The sequence below is a fragment of the Lepisma saccharinum genome, chromosome 18 (assembly GCF_977018435.1).
Source record: "Lepisma saccharinum chromosome 18, izLepSacc3.1, whole genome shotgun sequence".
Classification (NCBI taxonomy): Eukaryota; Metazoa; Arthropoda; class Insecta; order Zygentoma; family Lepismatidae; genus Lepisma; species Lepisma saccharinum.
In genome coordinates this window covers 47623457-47639899 of record NC_139246.1, presented here as the reverse complement: position 1 = coordinate 47639899, position 16443 = coordinate 47623457, and the positions used below count along the sequence as shown (strand labels likewise).

General features: G+C 37.8%; 1 protein-coding gene across 1 annotated transcript in view; it reads left to right on the top strand.

The window, feature by feature from the left end:
• The first annotated feature begins 5958 nt into the window (after positions 1–5958).
• The window catches only part of LOC146002063 (uncharacterized), a 31980-nt gene continuing 21495 nt past the window's right edge, over positions 5959–16443 (top strand). Inside the window, exon 1 of the mRNA XM_083139777.1 lies at positions 5959–6047. Coding sequence (XP_082995903.1) covers positions 6018–6047 — 30 coding nt within the window. The 5' untranslated portion in view covers positions 5959–6017. The remainder of the gene's footprint in view (positions 6048–16443) is intronic.

The window sequence follows — 16443 nt, the reverse complement described above, 5'->3', positions numbered from 1 at the left end:
CGTGCGGTTGAATCAGTTAGTACCAACTGAAGTTACGCCCTTACTGCAGAAAGCCTGTATGTCGCTGCGCTTGAGGGGTTTCTGCAGTAAACGTATATTTCAAGGCCACTTACCTGCGTTAGGAATGCGGATACATTAGCGTTTTCCACATCAAATGGCACTACTTGGTAAGGGCTATATGAAACTGTAAAAATGTCGTTTTCGCCAAAAGTGGTCGATATGGGGTTTCTGAAATAAACGATTCAATTGCATCTTGTAAAGTAGAGCGAGATTTATTCTGAGTTCAAAAATATTCTTGCCGAAAACGGGAGTTTCAATTTTGAAAATTTGGGATATCATATTGTAATCAAGCGCAATCGTGATCTGTAAGAACTTTGGTTTCTTCCACTTATAATACAACAGTGTAAAGTAAACAAGACTGTGTGGAAGAATTCAGAACTGTAACTTTTACATAGACCACATATGTGTGTGGCTCTTTACATGTAGCATTTTGTTGCATTTTAGAAAGTTAAACTGTTTTTCAAAGTGCATATTTATTTGCATATTTGTACATTTTTGTGCATATTTGCATGCATACTTTAGGTACTTCAAGTGCATAACTATCCGGGCCCTAGTTATAACATTATGCTGAACATAGTGTTACACTATGTCTATTATATAAATTACTAGCTGATTGCCTGGTGTAGCTCGGGTATTTATTTATCCCAATCTTCTATTAGACAGGAAAATAACGAATTCTAACTATAGTGTAAAATGTAACAAATTTTATTTGCAGGTATTTAAAAGTATACAGTATACAAATTATAAAGTAAAATCTTTTACAAATTCACTATGATATTAATTGAAATCAAAACTTGATTATAAACAATATTTTTAGTTTCATCTGCAGGAGCAAGAATAAATCAATTGAACGGCATTGGGAGTGTCACTATTCATCTTAGGGACCCCGAATGCTATGGATTCTACACTAATATCGGTCGTTTTACATGTCACCCCCTTCCAATCCCCACCCCTAGGGGTGCCACGGGTGTCTTGGAGTTGAACGGCATGGGGATTGTCACTATTCATCTTAGCGACCCAGAAAACTATGCATTCCACACTAATATCGGTCGATTTCTATTACTTTTACATGTCACACCCTTCCCACCCCCACCCTAAGGGTGCTAGGGGTGTCTTACACCCACAGTATTTCTTTCCATATTTAAAGTCGTATGTTAGTTTAGTTGAAATTGCTCCGGGTGTTCGAGAGTTATGCCGGAACAAACAAACATCCATTTTTATATATATAGATAGATGGTTAGGTACAATTATTATGTGTTACTGTTTTCTTATTTACACACGAGCGATAACTCAGCAGTTATGGTGCCAGAGGGGGGGGGTAATGGGGGATAACCCTATTAGCTGTTATAAGTGTTTGTGTTTAGTGTATAGCCTAATAAGTGTGACTACCTCCATTCGAGAAAATATTCTCCTCCTTTTCTGTAGTGATCACTGGAGCTCATTAACTTCTAGAACCAGAAACATGAAATTTACGGAAGGGGAGGATCACATTTTTGTTCAGATAACGGTCTGCGCTAGTCAACAAGGAATATTGACATCTCAGGAAGTAGTAGGTTACATGCATGATATAAAAAGTAAAATCTGGAATAAGTAAAATCTGGAATAAATATTTCAGTTGAAATGACATACGCTATATAGAGTTTATAGCATGTTATCGAATTGTCAGCAACCTCTCTTAACATTAAATAAAAATAGAATCACCGAAAAAGAAAACATCTAGAAGATCGCCATATTTAAAGAAAAATCGTGCTACTATAGGTCTTTTAAGTTCTTACGGCGGGTGCTCTAGAAACTGGCAAGGGAAGTGGGGAGTGGGGAAACGACCAATCCAGCGCGATAAGAAACGCAGCAGCCTGTAGAACGAGGTTCACGTAGTACCTATTTCCGCCACGTCGTATCTCTCGGCGCCACCGCTGTTGTCTAGTTGGTCTGCAGCGAATAACCCCACTTACCACTTCCCTTACCAGCTTCTAGAGCGCCCGCCGTAAGTACTGAAAATACCTATAATCACAAATATTTGTACTGAATCACTTTAACTATAGATGAATGGCTTATTGCAGAAAGGGACCTGAGTCACATTTTTGAGGTATCGGAGTTACAACCTTTTCATCTCCACTGTCGCTAGCAGCATACTGCAGGGGGCGCATTGAGGGTTGCAAAATTAACTATTCATTATGCTGAAAATGTGAGCCAACAACGGCACATTTCTTTCTTACACTATCAATATTATACGATTTTTCTTGTTTTTTTCTCAGAATTGTGCAAAAGTGACTCAGGTCCCTTTCTGCAATAAGCCATTCGTGCGTTCATTTCGATCTGCAGCCGAGAGATCGGGAGAAGCGTGGCGGGCGGCGCTGACGGAGATGCCGACATTTGCGGCCTGTAATGCCCGCTTATTTTTATAGACATATGCAGACATTTATATAAATATTGCAAAACGATCACTAACCTGTGTTATAACACGCAAAAGTTCTTCTGTAATTCATCCAAGTTCTGCTCTTATATACACAAAAAAATACGCTTTAGAAACGATGTTAAGAGCCACTGATAATAAAACATTTTAATCATAGTTTTGACCAGTAACGTCCTGCTTAAGTTTATATCCTTGAAAGAGTTTTGTGCCGATGGGGATCGTTTGGAGGTTTTGAATGTGCAACACTGTATCAAGATTACGCTGTAGAAGAAACCGTTAAAAGTCAATAGTGTTCGTGAGCTTCCTTGCAATCCGAAATCTCCGAGCTCGAGTTTTTTGTTCCTTCGCGACTAGATGAAGACAGAGTTGTAAATATAGTGGCGAGCAATGTAAACCAAGAGCGTGTTAATTTCGTACTGTGCGCAAGAGTGTTATTCTTGGTTACTTGCAGTTACTTGTTTGTGTTATTGTAGTGTGTATGTGTGACGTGTCAGTGAGACGATTGGAATGCCAGCCGCAAGATTCACGTTAGAACAAAGATTTTTTTATGTATGACACGTACCTACGTGAAAACAAACTCGTGTCGAGACGTGTGTAGGTAATTTGTACAGAAATTCCCATGCGTTTCAACTCCACACAGAGATACGGTTAGACATCTTGTCCTTAAATTACGAGAAACTGTATCGTTAAATTTTAAAACACCTAAGCAAAAACGACGGATTCTAACTGAAGCAAAACTCGATGATATTGGTGCAGCGTTAGAACGTTCTCCAAACAAACCTCTACGCCGTGTTTCACAAGAGGTGGGCGTGTCAAAATCATCGGCACATACAGTCACTAAGCTACTAAAATTAAATCCATACTCTTATAACACAGGTTAGTGCTCGTTTTGCAATATTTATATAAATGTCTGCATATGTCCATAAAAATAAGCGGGCATTTCAGGCCGCAAATGTCGGCATCTCCGTCAGTGCCGCCCGCCACGCTTCTCCCGATCTCTCGGCTGCAGATCGAAATGGACGCACGGTATTTAAATACACATTAAAAGTTCTTTCATTTGTCATAAGAGAGAAATATGAAAATTATATCAGCCAGACTCAACGTAAAACATGTATTTATGGAAAGATCAAATTTTAAGAATGCTTTATGGTGGTACTAGTTAAAGTTTCAGTCCTTCATAAAGTAATTACTAAAGATAGTGAATTGTAAACTTATTATGTAAGAAAAGAAGAACAATCATAAATAACTATCATATAGCATGTGTTTCGAAAGCCTTGTGGAAAAGTCAAGGGGTGTCAAAAATTGAAAATATTAGTTTCTCAAATTGAAGCAGCCTTGTCCTACATAGAAATAGAATCTTAATATTGTATTTAATTACTTAACAAACACACAATAGATTCAATGAAATCATATTACTTTATATACATTGACGTAATAAGGTTTCATGTTTCCTTTCCAACTTACTGAATATTTAAAGGAAACACAAACGTGCCACTTACATGAAATTGTTCCACTAATTAATTCTCATTTTGAATGAAGTTATCCAAGCAAGTTTTACTAGCAGATTAAGGCGGCATCTTTTGTTATACATAACTATAAACAATGGCATAACATATACATTAGGCACGTTACGACATTTTACTGTTATATAATTTTGATTTAGAGCTTTAAGATGAGATTCATAACGATCGACATTTCGCAGAAACTAAGTAGCATGATAAAGAAAACGTTTGTTAGTATGGTTCTTTTCATGCACAGATCTTATTACTTTTATGAATATCAATAAGGAATAAACCCACATTCCATATCATTCGAAAATGTGTTTTTCCTATGCATGAAATTGTTTTAAATATTATTTGAGGATTAGATAAATTGAGCAAATCATATTTCCTTTCTTGGCGGTAATAACGGTTATCAGTGTATGAATTCTTAATTTTTTAATAGCAAATAACGCTGACCCATTTTAACAACTCAACTTTATAGAGTTTAGAATTATAACGGTCTAATTAACATTTACACACAGTGACACGATTAGGTACCGAACAAAATTCGAGGAACAAGGACAGTTTACTTTCCCTTGGTATGTATGGTTTAGCATAGCATGGGTGGAAAAGTGGTAGAAAGTGTGGGGCAATTGCCCCCACGCCCCCTAATCGCCTCCACTGTACTATACAGATACAAGAGGTAGCGGTTGAAAAAATCCACTGAATGTTATCTCTGTGCGTCAACCCCATAGCGTCAAATTAATTTATTACAATCGATAAACATTTTCAGAATGAGGTTCTTTTTCGTTAAATTTGAATCAATTTAATATTGCAAATATATATTTTATGCTTGAAGTGATTCAAAATGTATAGGATAAATATACATAATTTTCAGATGCCAAATTATAATATTTGCCTGCCACGCAGGTCACAATTTATCTGTCACAATATGAACAATCATGTGCGTAACTTGGGGCCTAACTTTGGGGGAGGGGGACAGAATAGAAAAATTTCCATCCATTAAAAAAAGTACCCCATAACTCTTTTGCTAAATAACTGTTACATTTGAGAAATCATAAAAAATACTATTTATTTCTTTGTTCCTCAGGCCGCAGGAGGTTTTTTTAAGAAAATAGTAAACCTGAAAATTGGGGGGGGGCAGGTGCCCTTCTTGCCCCCGCCAAGTTAAGCCTATGTGCATAATTCTACCAGTTACTTTTCTTCTAAAATTATGAACACGAAACCCAAAATTCCAATTGGTTATTATTATTATTATTATTATTATTATTATTATTATTTCATAATAATAATAAAAATGTTAACCATAATAATACAAGTTAATAATTGTAATAATTGTATCATTACACGTACTAAGAACAAATGCAAAACCTATTGATCCTTCTTTCATTCTATCTATTTAGGTTATTTTACGTCATGTTTTTACTTCTGGTGTTAATCACGACGATGATGATGAAAATGATCGAATGGATGAATTGACAAACACCATGCCAGGGTTCTAATATGATGATTAATCTCGACGATGAGGAAGAACGGAAATTGATGAAATAAGCTGACAAAGGAGATCACAATGGAACCCAATTAAAACCGCGATATGCGCTAACCACTATGCCACGGAGGCTGGCTGAAACCTACAAGAAGACAACAATGCAATGAGTAACTCTTCTGAAAAAGAAACATGACACAGAAGTTCGGACATCGGCTGCACAAAAGAGAAAATGACCATCAATCCCCACGCAACATAACGTGACCGACAAAGATAGGAAAAATCATACTGGCCGTCCGTCACTCTCTCCACTCCCCCCACGAACACCTTATTCAATGGGATCTGCAGCTGCTAATCTTAAAAATCGTTTTGTCCGGATAACTTTCTCTGCTTTCTTATCAAATGGAACGCCTAGGCTAGCTTGACGTCACGGAGAGCAGTCAGCTGCGGCCGGGTATAAAAAGTGGGGCGCCAGTGTGACGATTGGCAGTTGACCGACTCCTTTCCCAGTAGCTGGATCCACCTGTTGTGTGCTTTAGTGAGAAAGCTGTGAGCGATGTGTTGCAAGAATATAGTTGTACAGGTGGTACGTGGAAATTTCTTGTGTTCTATTTTCTATTTTATTCTTGATGTGGTGCATCCAATCTGTGCTAAGAAGCCAGTGTTCCATGACTTCATTGTGCTCATGTGATTATTACTATTTCTGTTGTCAACAGCGCCGGAAGTGTTAGTTGAAGGGCTGTTCGATCGAGTCTAGCTGGGGAAGTTGATCCTATGCTTTAATATGGTGACCATGATTTTCGAAAATTTTGCTAGCCGGCGGATGCCATCCCCCGCACCCCCTTCACTTCTAACAATTATTAACGATAGATTCGTGTTCGTGTTCAATGAACTTGAGTTTTGTTTTGAATCCACTTTTATACACGATAGGTTAATCTGGACTGGACCTACAGTTTAAAGTGGGATACGCACCACTGTATGCCTCCACCTGATATCGAACGCGTGATCCCTTGATTACAAGGCAACCACGTTGCCACTTCGTCATCGCGGAGCTCCCATGTTCTATTTAGTTTTTGTGAATGAAATAAGGAAACGAATGAACGGGAAGTGAGTCTAGAGTACAATTACAATAAAAGTGTTGCAAATTAAAAATAATGACAGCATCGTAAAGTCCGAAATTTGCAATTTGCTGCAATTAAATCATTCCTATCGCAAGGTTATGGTTTGATTGATTGATTTGATATTTTTAGGTCCACTTTATGCACAGAAAGACTAATCGGGACAGTTTAAAGTGGGATCCGAACCACTATGTGCCTCCACCGAGTATCTATCCCGGGACCCATTTATTACAAGGCGACGACGCTACGACTGCGCCATCGGGCAGGACACGCACGGTTATGGAGTGTAAGGGATGGCTCTTTCAGAAGACGCCCAAATGTGTCTGGAATGCATTTTGCAGACTAACAAGGCCCTCTGGCGTGTGGACTCAATCAGTAGTTATTTGTAAGTTGTTCATGTGTGTTTGTATTTGTCCTTTCAGTATAATCTGCAAGGAATAATAACACGACCCCACAAAATATAATAATAATAATAATTGGCACATTCCTGTAGACTAACGGTTGAAAAATACACCCGCAAAACCCCTCACAAAAACCCAATAAGGCATACAACTTTTCTTAACATTTGCTGCGTGACGCCTCGTTTCCACGCCACGAACCCTCGAAAAATGAATTTTATATTGAATGTATGCGGCTGCGGCGCACAGGCTCACAGTTGCCTCTAATAGATCAACTTTACAATAGAAGGAAACAAAGTATTATAGTATGTATATTAAAAATCCTGCAGATCTGGTCCTAGGAATGAGAAAATTGATCATTCGTCCGATCTCCCGCGCAATATATTAATTTAAAGTCATTAATTGTTTACTAGAATTTACAGCGCACTTATACTTCAAATTGAAAAATTAAAATGATGCGTTTTTCCACACTTCATGAATTCATGTGAAGAATGTTCTTGATTCCGTGCACAAAGTATGCCGATACTGTTTGCAGAACTTTTCCCATGGCCCATGTATTGAGTGATTGATTGAGTTGGTGTTTTAAGTCCACTTTATGCACTGTAAGGCTAATCGGGACTGGGCCTACAGTTTAAAGTGGGATCCGAACCACTATGTGCCTCCACCAGGTATCGAACCATGGCTCATGTATGTTTGTAACTGAAAACAAAAAGATGCCTTGTGGTCTAACATACAAATGTATAATAACTGTGTCCTAGTTTGCCTATTAATTAGTTCGACAATGACTCATTGTATTGTCAACAATGCTCAGTTTTAAAGGAAATTAATTAACAAATCTTTCTCTTACTCAATTGTGCATTACCAAACACAGGAAAGTGAAAACTGCATTTTTCCACTATGCTGTTAGGGACACCAATCTGTCGGAGAGTATATGCAATTCAATGAGAAATAATTTCATTGTTACTGCTTTGTCTTCATACATTACACTTGAGTTTATAAGTTTTCATTCTAATATACTACAATCATTTTCATGTTATTTATTTCCACGAAGCACTATCAAATCAAGTCAAAGATTCAAATAATATAGAACAAAAATTATAGTTATGAATTAAATATCTTACTATTTATTATAATATTTCCATGTGCTACACCGTTGGGAAACTTGGTTCTACTGAATTAGTCATAGAATCCAGACTTACACGTACCTAGAATCTGAATAAGTTGCATAGTAAAGTAGTTTTGGTTTAAAACTTGAATTATAACTAGAATTTGAAGTAGACAGAGTGTCTCGGACATTGTTTTCCCAAACTCAATATGCTGACCAAGGCAGAATTTATTTCATTTTAAAAAATATAAACTAAACGTTACGTTTCAACCTTCTAGCAAGGTCTTCTTCAGACTCTGTACCCGCCAGAACAGCATATACGTAATATTTTGGCGGGAAGTTAACAGTTATGACTAATACACCATAGTTTCGACATTACAGACTATAGTCTGTTTAGTTTTCGATCCGTCTCGACAAATCATATTGGGTCTGGTGCTTTTGTATTTTAAACACACTTGTCTGTGTTGGTAATAAACACTATTTAAAAGTTTTGTTATTGTTGGATAAATAAGAGTAATGTAGTAGTGTATATAGATGCAAGAAGTTCACAGGATGGTAGATCTACATCAATGCAATGTTTATCGTTTCGTCACGGTGGCGTCGATTAGGAGGAGCGTAGGAGCAGTTCCCTTTAATTGTTTTCCATTTTTTGCCCTCGCAGTATAACACTAAGCCTTGTCTCCCCCCAGTTTTGGCACCCAAATCACCGCCACTGTTTCGTCATATTAAATCCTTACACAAAAGAACAGGAGCAAATAATATTTTAATTGAAATATTGCTGTTTTAGAAAAAATAATTTTAAAAAAGTATTACACAATATGAAAAGTGAAATTTCAATAGAGCCAAAGGTTAACAGCTCTTTGAGAATGTGTGTATTTTCCATTACATTGTTTATATAATTTTAATGCTTTCTTCTGGTTAAAAATACTCATTTGGATATTGACCTTCTGCCCAAAAGAAAATATATTTCCGTGCAACATATGCATTTCATGTTTACACCTGAATCCAACAATGGTCATGCACCCGAGGCACTTTCTTTCCTCAAAGCAAAGAATTGAATTTTCACACTACGATTGTTATCGTACGATCATGCAAAGTTGTATAGGCTACACGTTCCATGCAAAATGATATGCTTTAATCTTATCAGTGATATCTATATTTCTCTTCAGTGTCACGTTTATCACTAATGTTCCTTATAGTTCAAAGGAACTTGTTTCGTAATTCCACGTAAAGAAAAATAACGGTTTGATTTGTGGGCATGAGTGCCCATAAGGTTCTGGACGAGCTCCAATGCGGAAACGAACACAGATATTCTAATTAGTAATATACGAGTAAGAGACCTGAAACCAGCAATCATTGTGCATTATTGCTGCCTAGAATAATTATCTGTTTATATTCAATGTGAATTTATATTTATAACTGAATACAAAACGAGAAAAAAAGGTTTAATGTTTTCCAGAGCGGAGTGGTTAGCAGAGCGTGCTACGATGCCAGGGGTACCGGGTTCCAATCCCAGCCTGGGCATGAGTATTCTTTGTGAGTGTCCCTTCTTCAATTTAATCATATCATCACTCATCCTCATCGTCGCGATTAGTCAAAAGTGGCAGATAAGCGATATATAATAACCTAATTCAATCAATTAATCAAGAAGACAATGTGCATTTTCACTGTAATATATTTGGTTATTGAATCTTTCCATTTCGTTTAGGCATATTGCGACCAGAAGTTATGAACGTTGATAAGATGCAATAAAACAATGTACAGCTGTGGCTTGTCTAAGATTCGAATTCAAAATTTTGGTAATAAATTTCTATAATTCGAATTGATTCGATAAGAAAATAGTTTTTATTCATTTGGGTAATTTTTGCTTGACGCTTCCAAAACGATTGTCTTCAGAAAGCTTATTCCATTTTGAAGTTTGGTAAAGTTGATTTTAGTTCACTTTTATGTTCATATATGTTGATCGGGACCAGAACTATAGTTTAAAGTGAGATCGAAACCTTGCTCAGTGCCTTCAATGTGAATCGAGCCCATGACCTCTTGATTACGAGTAGAGAGCGTTAGCTTTCTATTGTTTTTCTGTTGGTTTGTAGTACAAATTGAGTTTTTTGCTGAAAACTCTTCAATAACTCTTCCAGCTACGTAGCTGAATCTAACCAATTAAATGAGCGAACAGGCAATGCAAATCGTTGATAAACAAAGGAAACTTGGCCGTCGAAAAAAAAATTGCCGAGGACTACTTTGTTTTTATACCAATAGGGAAATAAAGCAATTGGACGCGTAAGATACGTGACGAAAAATAATCATGCAAGTTTATTAAAGCAATAATTCATGCCATTAAAAACATTATTGCCTCGACAACTCCATAAAATGCATCCATAAAATGGCGTCTAGGTCAATGGCATTGGACCTAACCTACTTCTGTCTCAAATACGAACGGTCATGTTGCGACTCACCTCACAATTGGCTATGCGGGCACGATTTTTCCAGCATCCAAGCACAAAACCTATTCGGGCAGGCAAAACGGGATTATTATATGGGTCTACGTGTTGTTCTGGTGAAAAATAGAGGAAGAATCTGTGTATTTTCCGCCCACTTGCAAGAACTTCTCTTGGGCTTTAACGAATGACCTTTCCGGTTGCTAGTTTTTCAACAGTGCGAGTCTGTTCTTCGTTTCCTGACGTAACTGGTTTAGTTACAGAGCCCCAAATTTAAAGTGAGACGAACGTGAAGGATTGACTGCCAAAACGAGACACATTACGCGATTGTTGCACGTGCTTTTGATGCATGCAGACGAAACGACAATCATTGATTGTTGTTGCCACACTGCTCAATTCAATACAGGTTCTTGAGTTGACACGTGGGCAACTAGCTTGGTGAATTTACTCTTTGACTTGTTTCTTGGGACAAATTGAGGATAGAATACATTCTTGGTCCCAAAAAGTGTCAACCCGTTGCTGTTCATATTATTGTTTGTCAACATTTTGTGCATAAATTAATACACGCACATTCCATGGCTATATTAAAGGGAGGGTTTAGAGGGATGAAACCCTTTTCCATTTAGTTAATAACATTTTGCAGCAGTTGCATAATGTAAAATAAATAAAACCTAAGAAATAGAACATAACAATATGCATTATCAAGAAAACTATTATAGATATAAACTTTGAAAAACACATGTTAAATAGTATAAGAATTAACTTTTAGACTTCAAACATAAACATTACCATCATGAAAATGTATGCCAATTTCCATGGTGGAGTGGTTAACACAGGCAGCGGTCCTGGGTTCGAATCCCGGCCTGGGCACGCGTGCTCCTTATTAGTGTTCCTTCATCATATCACATCTCGTCCTCATCCTTGCGATTAACCAAAAGTCGCAGAAAAGTGAAGTAATATACACCAAATGAAAGAAATGAAAAGGTGATAATTCATATATTCTAAAATAAAAGTGACCTAGAGATAGTATATAGGATACACCCAATTTATAATAACAATATTACAATGCTCATAATTAGTATTTAAAGGGATTTTTATTTACGTGAAGTTTTTGCGTACATTTCTTTTCTTCTGTGAGTAGAACTGCTCTTTGTAATACAAGGTAATTATACAGACATCCATGCGCATCTAAACAACATGTGACTCTGCGGGCAACAAGTGACCATTGTTATTATTTTGACTATTGCTTCCCACTGTGAACTTAGATTCGTGTTGCAGATGGCACAATCGTCCACGTATCAAAGCAAATTACATGAATTATTAAAAGTAAAGTCTTAATTAGAGAAAACTGCTGTCATTGTCTTGTGTGCAATATTTTCTATGAGAAAACATACCCAGAATGCTTTTCGCAGAGGACATGATTATCTGCCCATCTTAGTCATCAAGGCAAAATAGTAAACAGTTGGATGTGAAATTGTGAGTTAGTTACCGTCTATGCTTGTGAATTTCAGAAAATTATGAGAGCATGCGGCCATTGCATTCCTCTCATGAGTTCACGCGATATAGCATGCCGTTGACTTTCACGCGTTCAATTTCTTCTTTGCCGACGACGTGTGGTGCTAACCTACTTCCTGGAAACTGGCTTCCTCGTTTTTTTGGTGGAAGTTATCCTCCTCTGTATTTTTTGTTATGTTGCTATTCTTTTGGCCTCCTTCTTCTTCCATTTTTGCCTAATCATGAATACGAGAATGGAGTATAATAAGATGATTGGATGAAGCCAGGTTGTTAAATGTCCAAGAACCCATAAATTGTAAAAGGTTCTCTATTGGGTTCCTCTGCAGGACCGCAACATTTTCTTCTCACACAATTTAAATTCGGTTTAAGTTGCGTATTGTTTCATTGAAAAAATGTTCCTAAACCCTACTTAAATTGATCAGGAAAAAAGGTTCCTGGACCTTATTTAAATTCATCCTTAAGAAAAGGTTCGTGGATCGAATTCAAATACTTTATACCAGTGGCGGCCGGCGGCAAGTATGATGGATGGGTAGTGCCAACGTGATCAAGAAATCGAAAAGAAAAATCTCTGCAATGCCCCCGCCCCCTCCTTGATGTTGCCCCACTGGCCAAGATGTTTATCCTCGTTTGGTAACGTGGAAAACAGTGTGTGTTTCAGTAATAACACACTAATCCGATTCATCTTCACTCACTCCTTAACCTATCTTTATACACTACAGAACACTTCACTAAAAACGCAATTACAAGAGGAAGGGAAAACAAATCTTCTCACCTTCTCCTCCCCCATGCACACGTATTTCAACTGGATGTTGAAAATATTCTAGACATTTGATGTAAAAAGAAATTGTCGAAATGCCAAGGGAAACTCGCAACATCATAGGATTTTTTACTTTTATATTTTTAAAAAGTCTGGATGGCCCTCTAGGCGCATCTATCTATTATCAAAATGTTCATTTAACTTTGGAAAAATAGTACGTTTGTTTCTCCAAAAGTTGGCAGAAAAGTAGATAGTACCTTTTTCACGAATTACTTCCCCAACGGGTCTTACAAATCCGTCGTATTTAGCGACTTATCTCTGAAGATGGCAACTGTGTCGACACTGCGAAAGTTCCCTTCCTGTGCCAAGCGAAAACGGGCACGGCTGGTATCTTATGGACTAACCCCATTGGCTAACACCACCCCCTGCCACCTTCTTCCCGGCTCATGGTGGAAATGTTACTCGCTGAGACTTCTCCAACCCTCTGCACGTGTTTCAACTTGGTTAGGCCAGTTCTTGGGTGGCGCGGACCGCTGCCTCGCCGAGGGTACGAAACAGCTGGCGATGCAGTGAGGAGGTTGGGGCTGTTCATATCTAGCCTGTGGTTGGGGCGGTCGGCACGTCAGCTTGACCGATTGCAAGATTCGAATCTCTTTGTCTGTAAACTATCAATGTATTAATTTAACAATTCTTGGGCTAAGTATGCATTTCTTCTGAGGGTAGGGCCGCCATGGCAATGCGGCTCTCCCCCTTGAGCCCCCGCTGCACATAGAAAGGTTCTTTACGGCCTAGAACCAATATACACTTGCTGATTTTCTCTTCCGGACGGAAACTGAATTTATTCACAATTTCTGGAAATCAACAACAACAATTAAATTGATCCGTTAAAATAGTTCCTGGACCGAATTGAAATATTTACAGATGAAAATGTTCTTTACGGTCCAGAACCCATTTACGCTTGCTGATTTTCTCTCCTGGACCGGAATTGAATTTATTTAAAATCCCTGGACCTTTAACAACCCTGGATGAAGGGACAAGGGTACACTTATTCTAGTTCGAACTCAATCGAGGAGGAACAATTCATTCGATAACCTTGTTTCTTGTTTATTCTTAATCTAAAAGACTTCTCAATGATATTTGACTGCAGCTGAACTTATTAAAATAATATATACTAACCAGGCCTTAAACTGAGCTGTCTTTATACACAAATTTACAACACTATTAAAAAAACGTAAATACGAGGGGATATCAAAAACTAAGCGAGTAATTTTTTTTACGGCCAAACGGAAATGTATTCACAAAAACTGAAATATACATCTTGAAGGTAGAACATTACTCTACTTATCCACATAACATCCATTCACATTTATACATTTGTCCTACCGTGACACCAATATTTCGAAGCCCATGCGGTAGAAATCGTTCGGCTGGACGCGTAACCAACGACACACGGCTGTCACAGCTGAAGTGTTTGCCGGCAGGTGTTCCTTCAGTGAGCCGAACAGGTAAAAGTCTGACGGGGCCAGGTCTAGACTGTATGCTAGATGCTTGAGCATTTCCCAATGGCAGGAATTCACTTTTTGCGTCACTGTCGCGAAAAAATTACTCAATTACTTTTTGATATCCCCTCGTATATATACAAGTCAATCCATGTCTGACTTCGCTATTTTTATATAGAATTGGTTTCTGACACTTTTGGCTATAGTGTTTCGGATCCAACTTTAAACTGTAGGTCCAGCCCAGATTAGCCATACTGTGCATAAAGTGGACTTAAAACACAAACTCAATCAATCAACATTTTTGGTTAATTGCGACAATGAGGAAAAGTCATCACTCACAAAGAACATCTATGACCAGGCCGAGATTCAAACCCGAGACCGGGCATACAAGGTTCGATCTTCTGGTAAGGTATCAAACAAAGACTCAACCTCACTCTTGCAGACCAACGAGGCTCTGGCGTCTCGACCTACAGCCAGTTCAATCCTTTGTAGGGCTGTGTGTGTGTTGCCTTATGTTTTGTCCTTATATGTTCTGAGTGCCCGCCCCTTCACAACCTCATCGTTTGCCCAAGTAAGGATATTTTCGTACTCAGAGACGAGTGTTGATTTAAGTTACTGTAAGGGACAGGTCCCCGTATAGTGTGACGGGTTTAAATAACCATAGTTTTGACGCACCCCCAAAAATATTTCAATCAAACCCTTCGCCTCATAGTGCGCTGTACTAACCACTCCACCACGGAAGCCGGCTCAATTCATGCCAAAATCAACCCTTTTCCGAGTCAGAGCATTTTGAATATTTCGAGACTTCCATGTTTCATTGGTTATCTCTACCTGTAAATGAGATACAGAGCTCTGGAAACACTAATTTTGGGTCTCTTGTGCTGGTGCATTATCTAAGATTTTCAATTTTTCAATATTATCGCTTTTGCTGATTTTTTATATTTTCTAGCTTTCATAGTTTGCAGAATGTAACTTTGCTTGCTGGGAAATATGAAAAATGGAACGAAATCGATGATGGGAAACTTTCGAAAAAGTTCCAAATTTTGAAAATGTTGAAATTTTGATCCTGATAAATATATACAAAATATACAAATTGAGTGTTTCCGAAGCCTGTATTCGATTTATAACCAATGATAATTAATTATTGATTATAATCTATGAAACATTTTATGTAATTAATTATCCTTTCATCTTCATTGTCGCTATTATCGTTAAGCGGCAAAAGAGCGTCGTAAAATAAGAAACATGCAGGTATATTCGACATCCAAATGGTGAAGAATGCATTCCCAGAAGAAAGCAAGCGTGAAAACGTGAAAAGAACGACTCTTTCGAGCTTGTAGTTCCATGAAATTTCCACTACCCATCACCATATTTAAAATGAAGATAATCCACCCTTATTAACATAACCTTGAAGACGAAGTCAAGGTCTTAGAAACGCGATAACATTAAATGATGTGAAAGATGCAGTTTGGATTCTTAAAATGTAGAATTTAACTCTAAAGGGACGTGATTGCAAAACTTACTGATGCAAATAATTGGAGAAGAATTACAGTTCGTAACACTTCCACTTCCACTTCCATGCAGATAGGCATGCGTGTTTAAACATATAGAGTGAATAGAAAGTGCCCGTAAAGAACTCACTTTCTTCTAAGGAAGGAATCCCATAAACAACAAGCCGTGTTGTTAATTTGCTACCACAGGGTTTCAGAGCGCGTTTTATGACTCGAAACCATCTGGATAAGAAACCATGAGGCATAGCGTCGCATTCAACATATGGAAAGCACTTTCCTATTAATACTGAAAAGTGTGAAGCCAAGGTGTCACCAGATAATTTTGTTTGGATGTCCTCAAGCTTGAAGCTTCAGGTGGGTGCTTCGTCGATTGTTTATCCATCATTCTCTTCCTCTTTGTTTTCCCTATCTATTATACGTTCCTTCTTTACCTTCCCTCTCACACACGCTCTCTCGTTGTCTGTTGTTTTTTTTTCAAGTTATTTTATCTGGCTCTCTGTGTTCTCCATTTTCTTTATTTTCTCCATTCCTTCATTCTTATTTGTTGTTTCGGTCTCCAATTTCATATCTCTTACTCCCTCTTTCCTTTCCCTATAATTCCATCGTTCTCATTCTCCATATTTTCTTCGCCCGTTCATTCT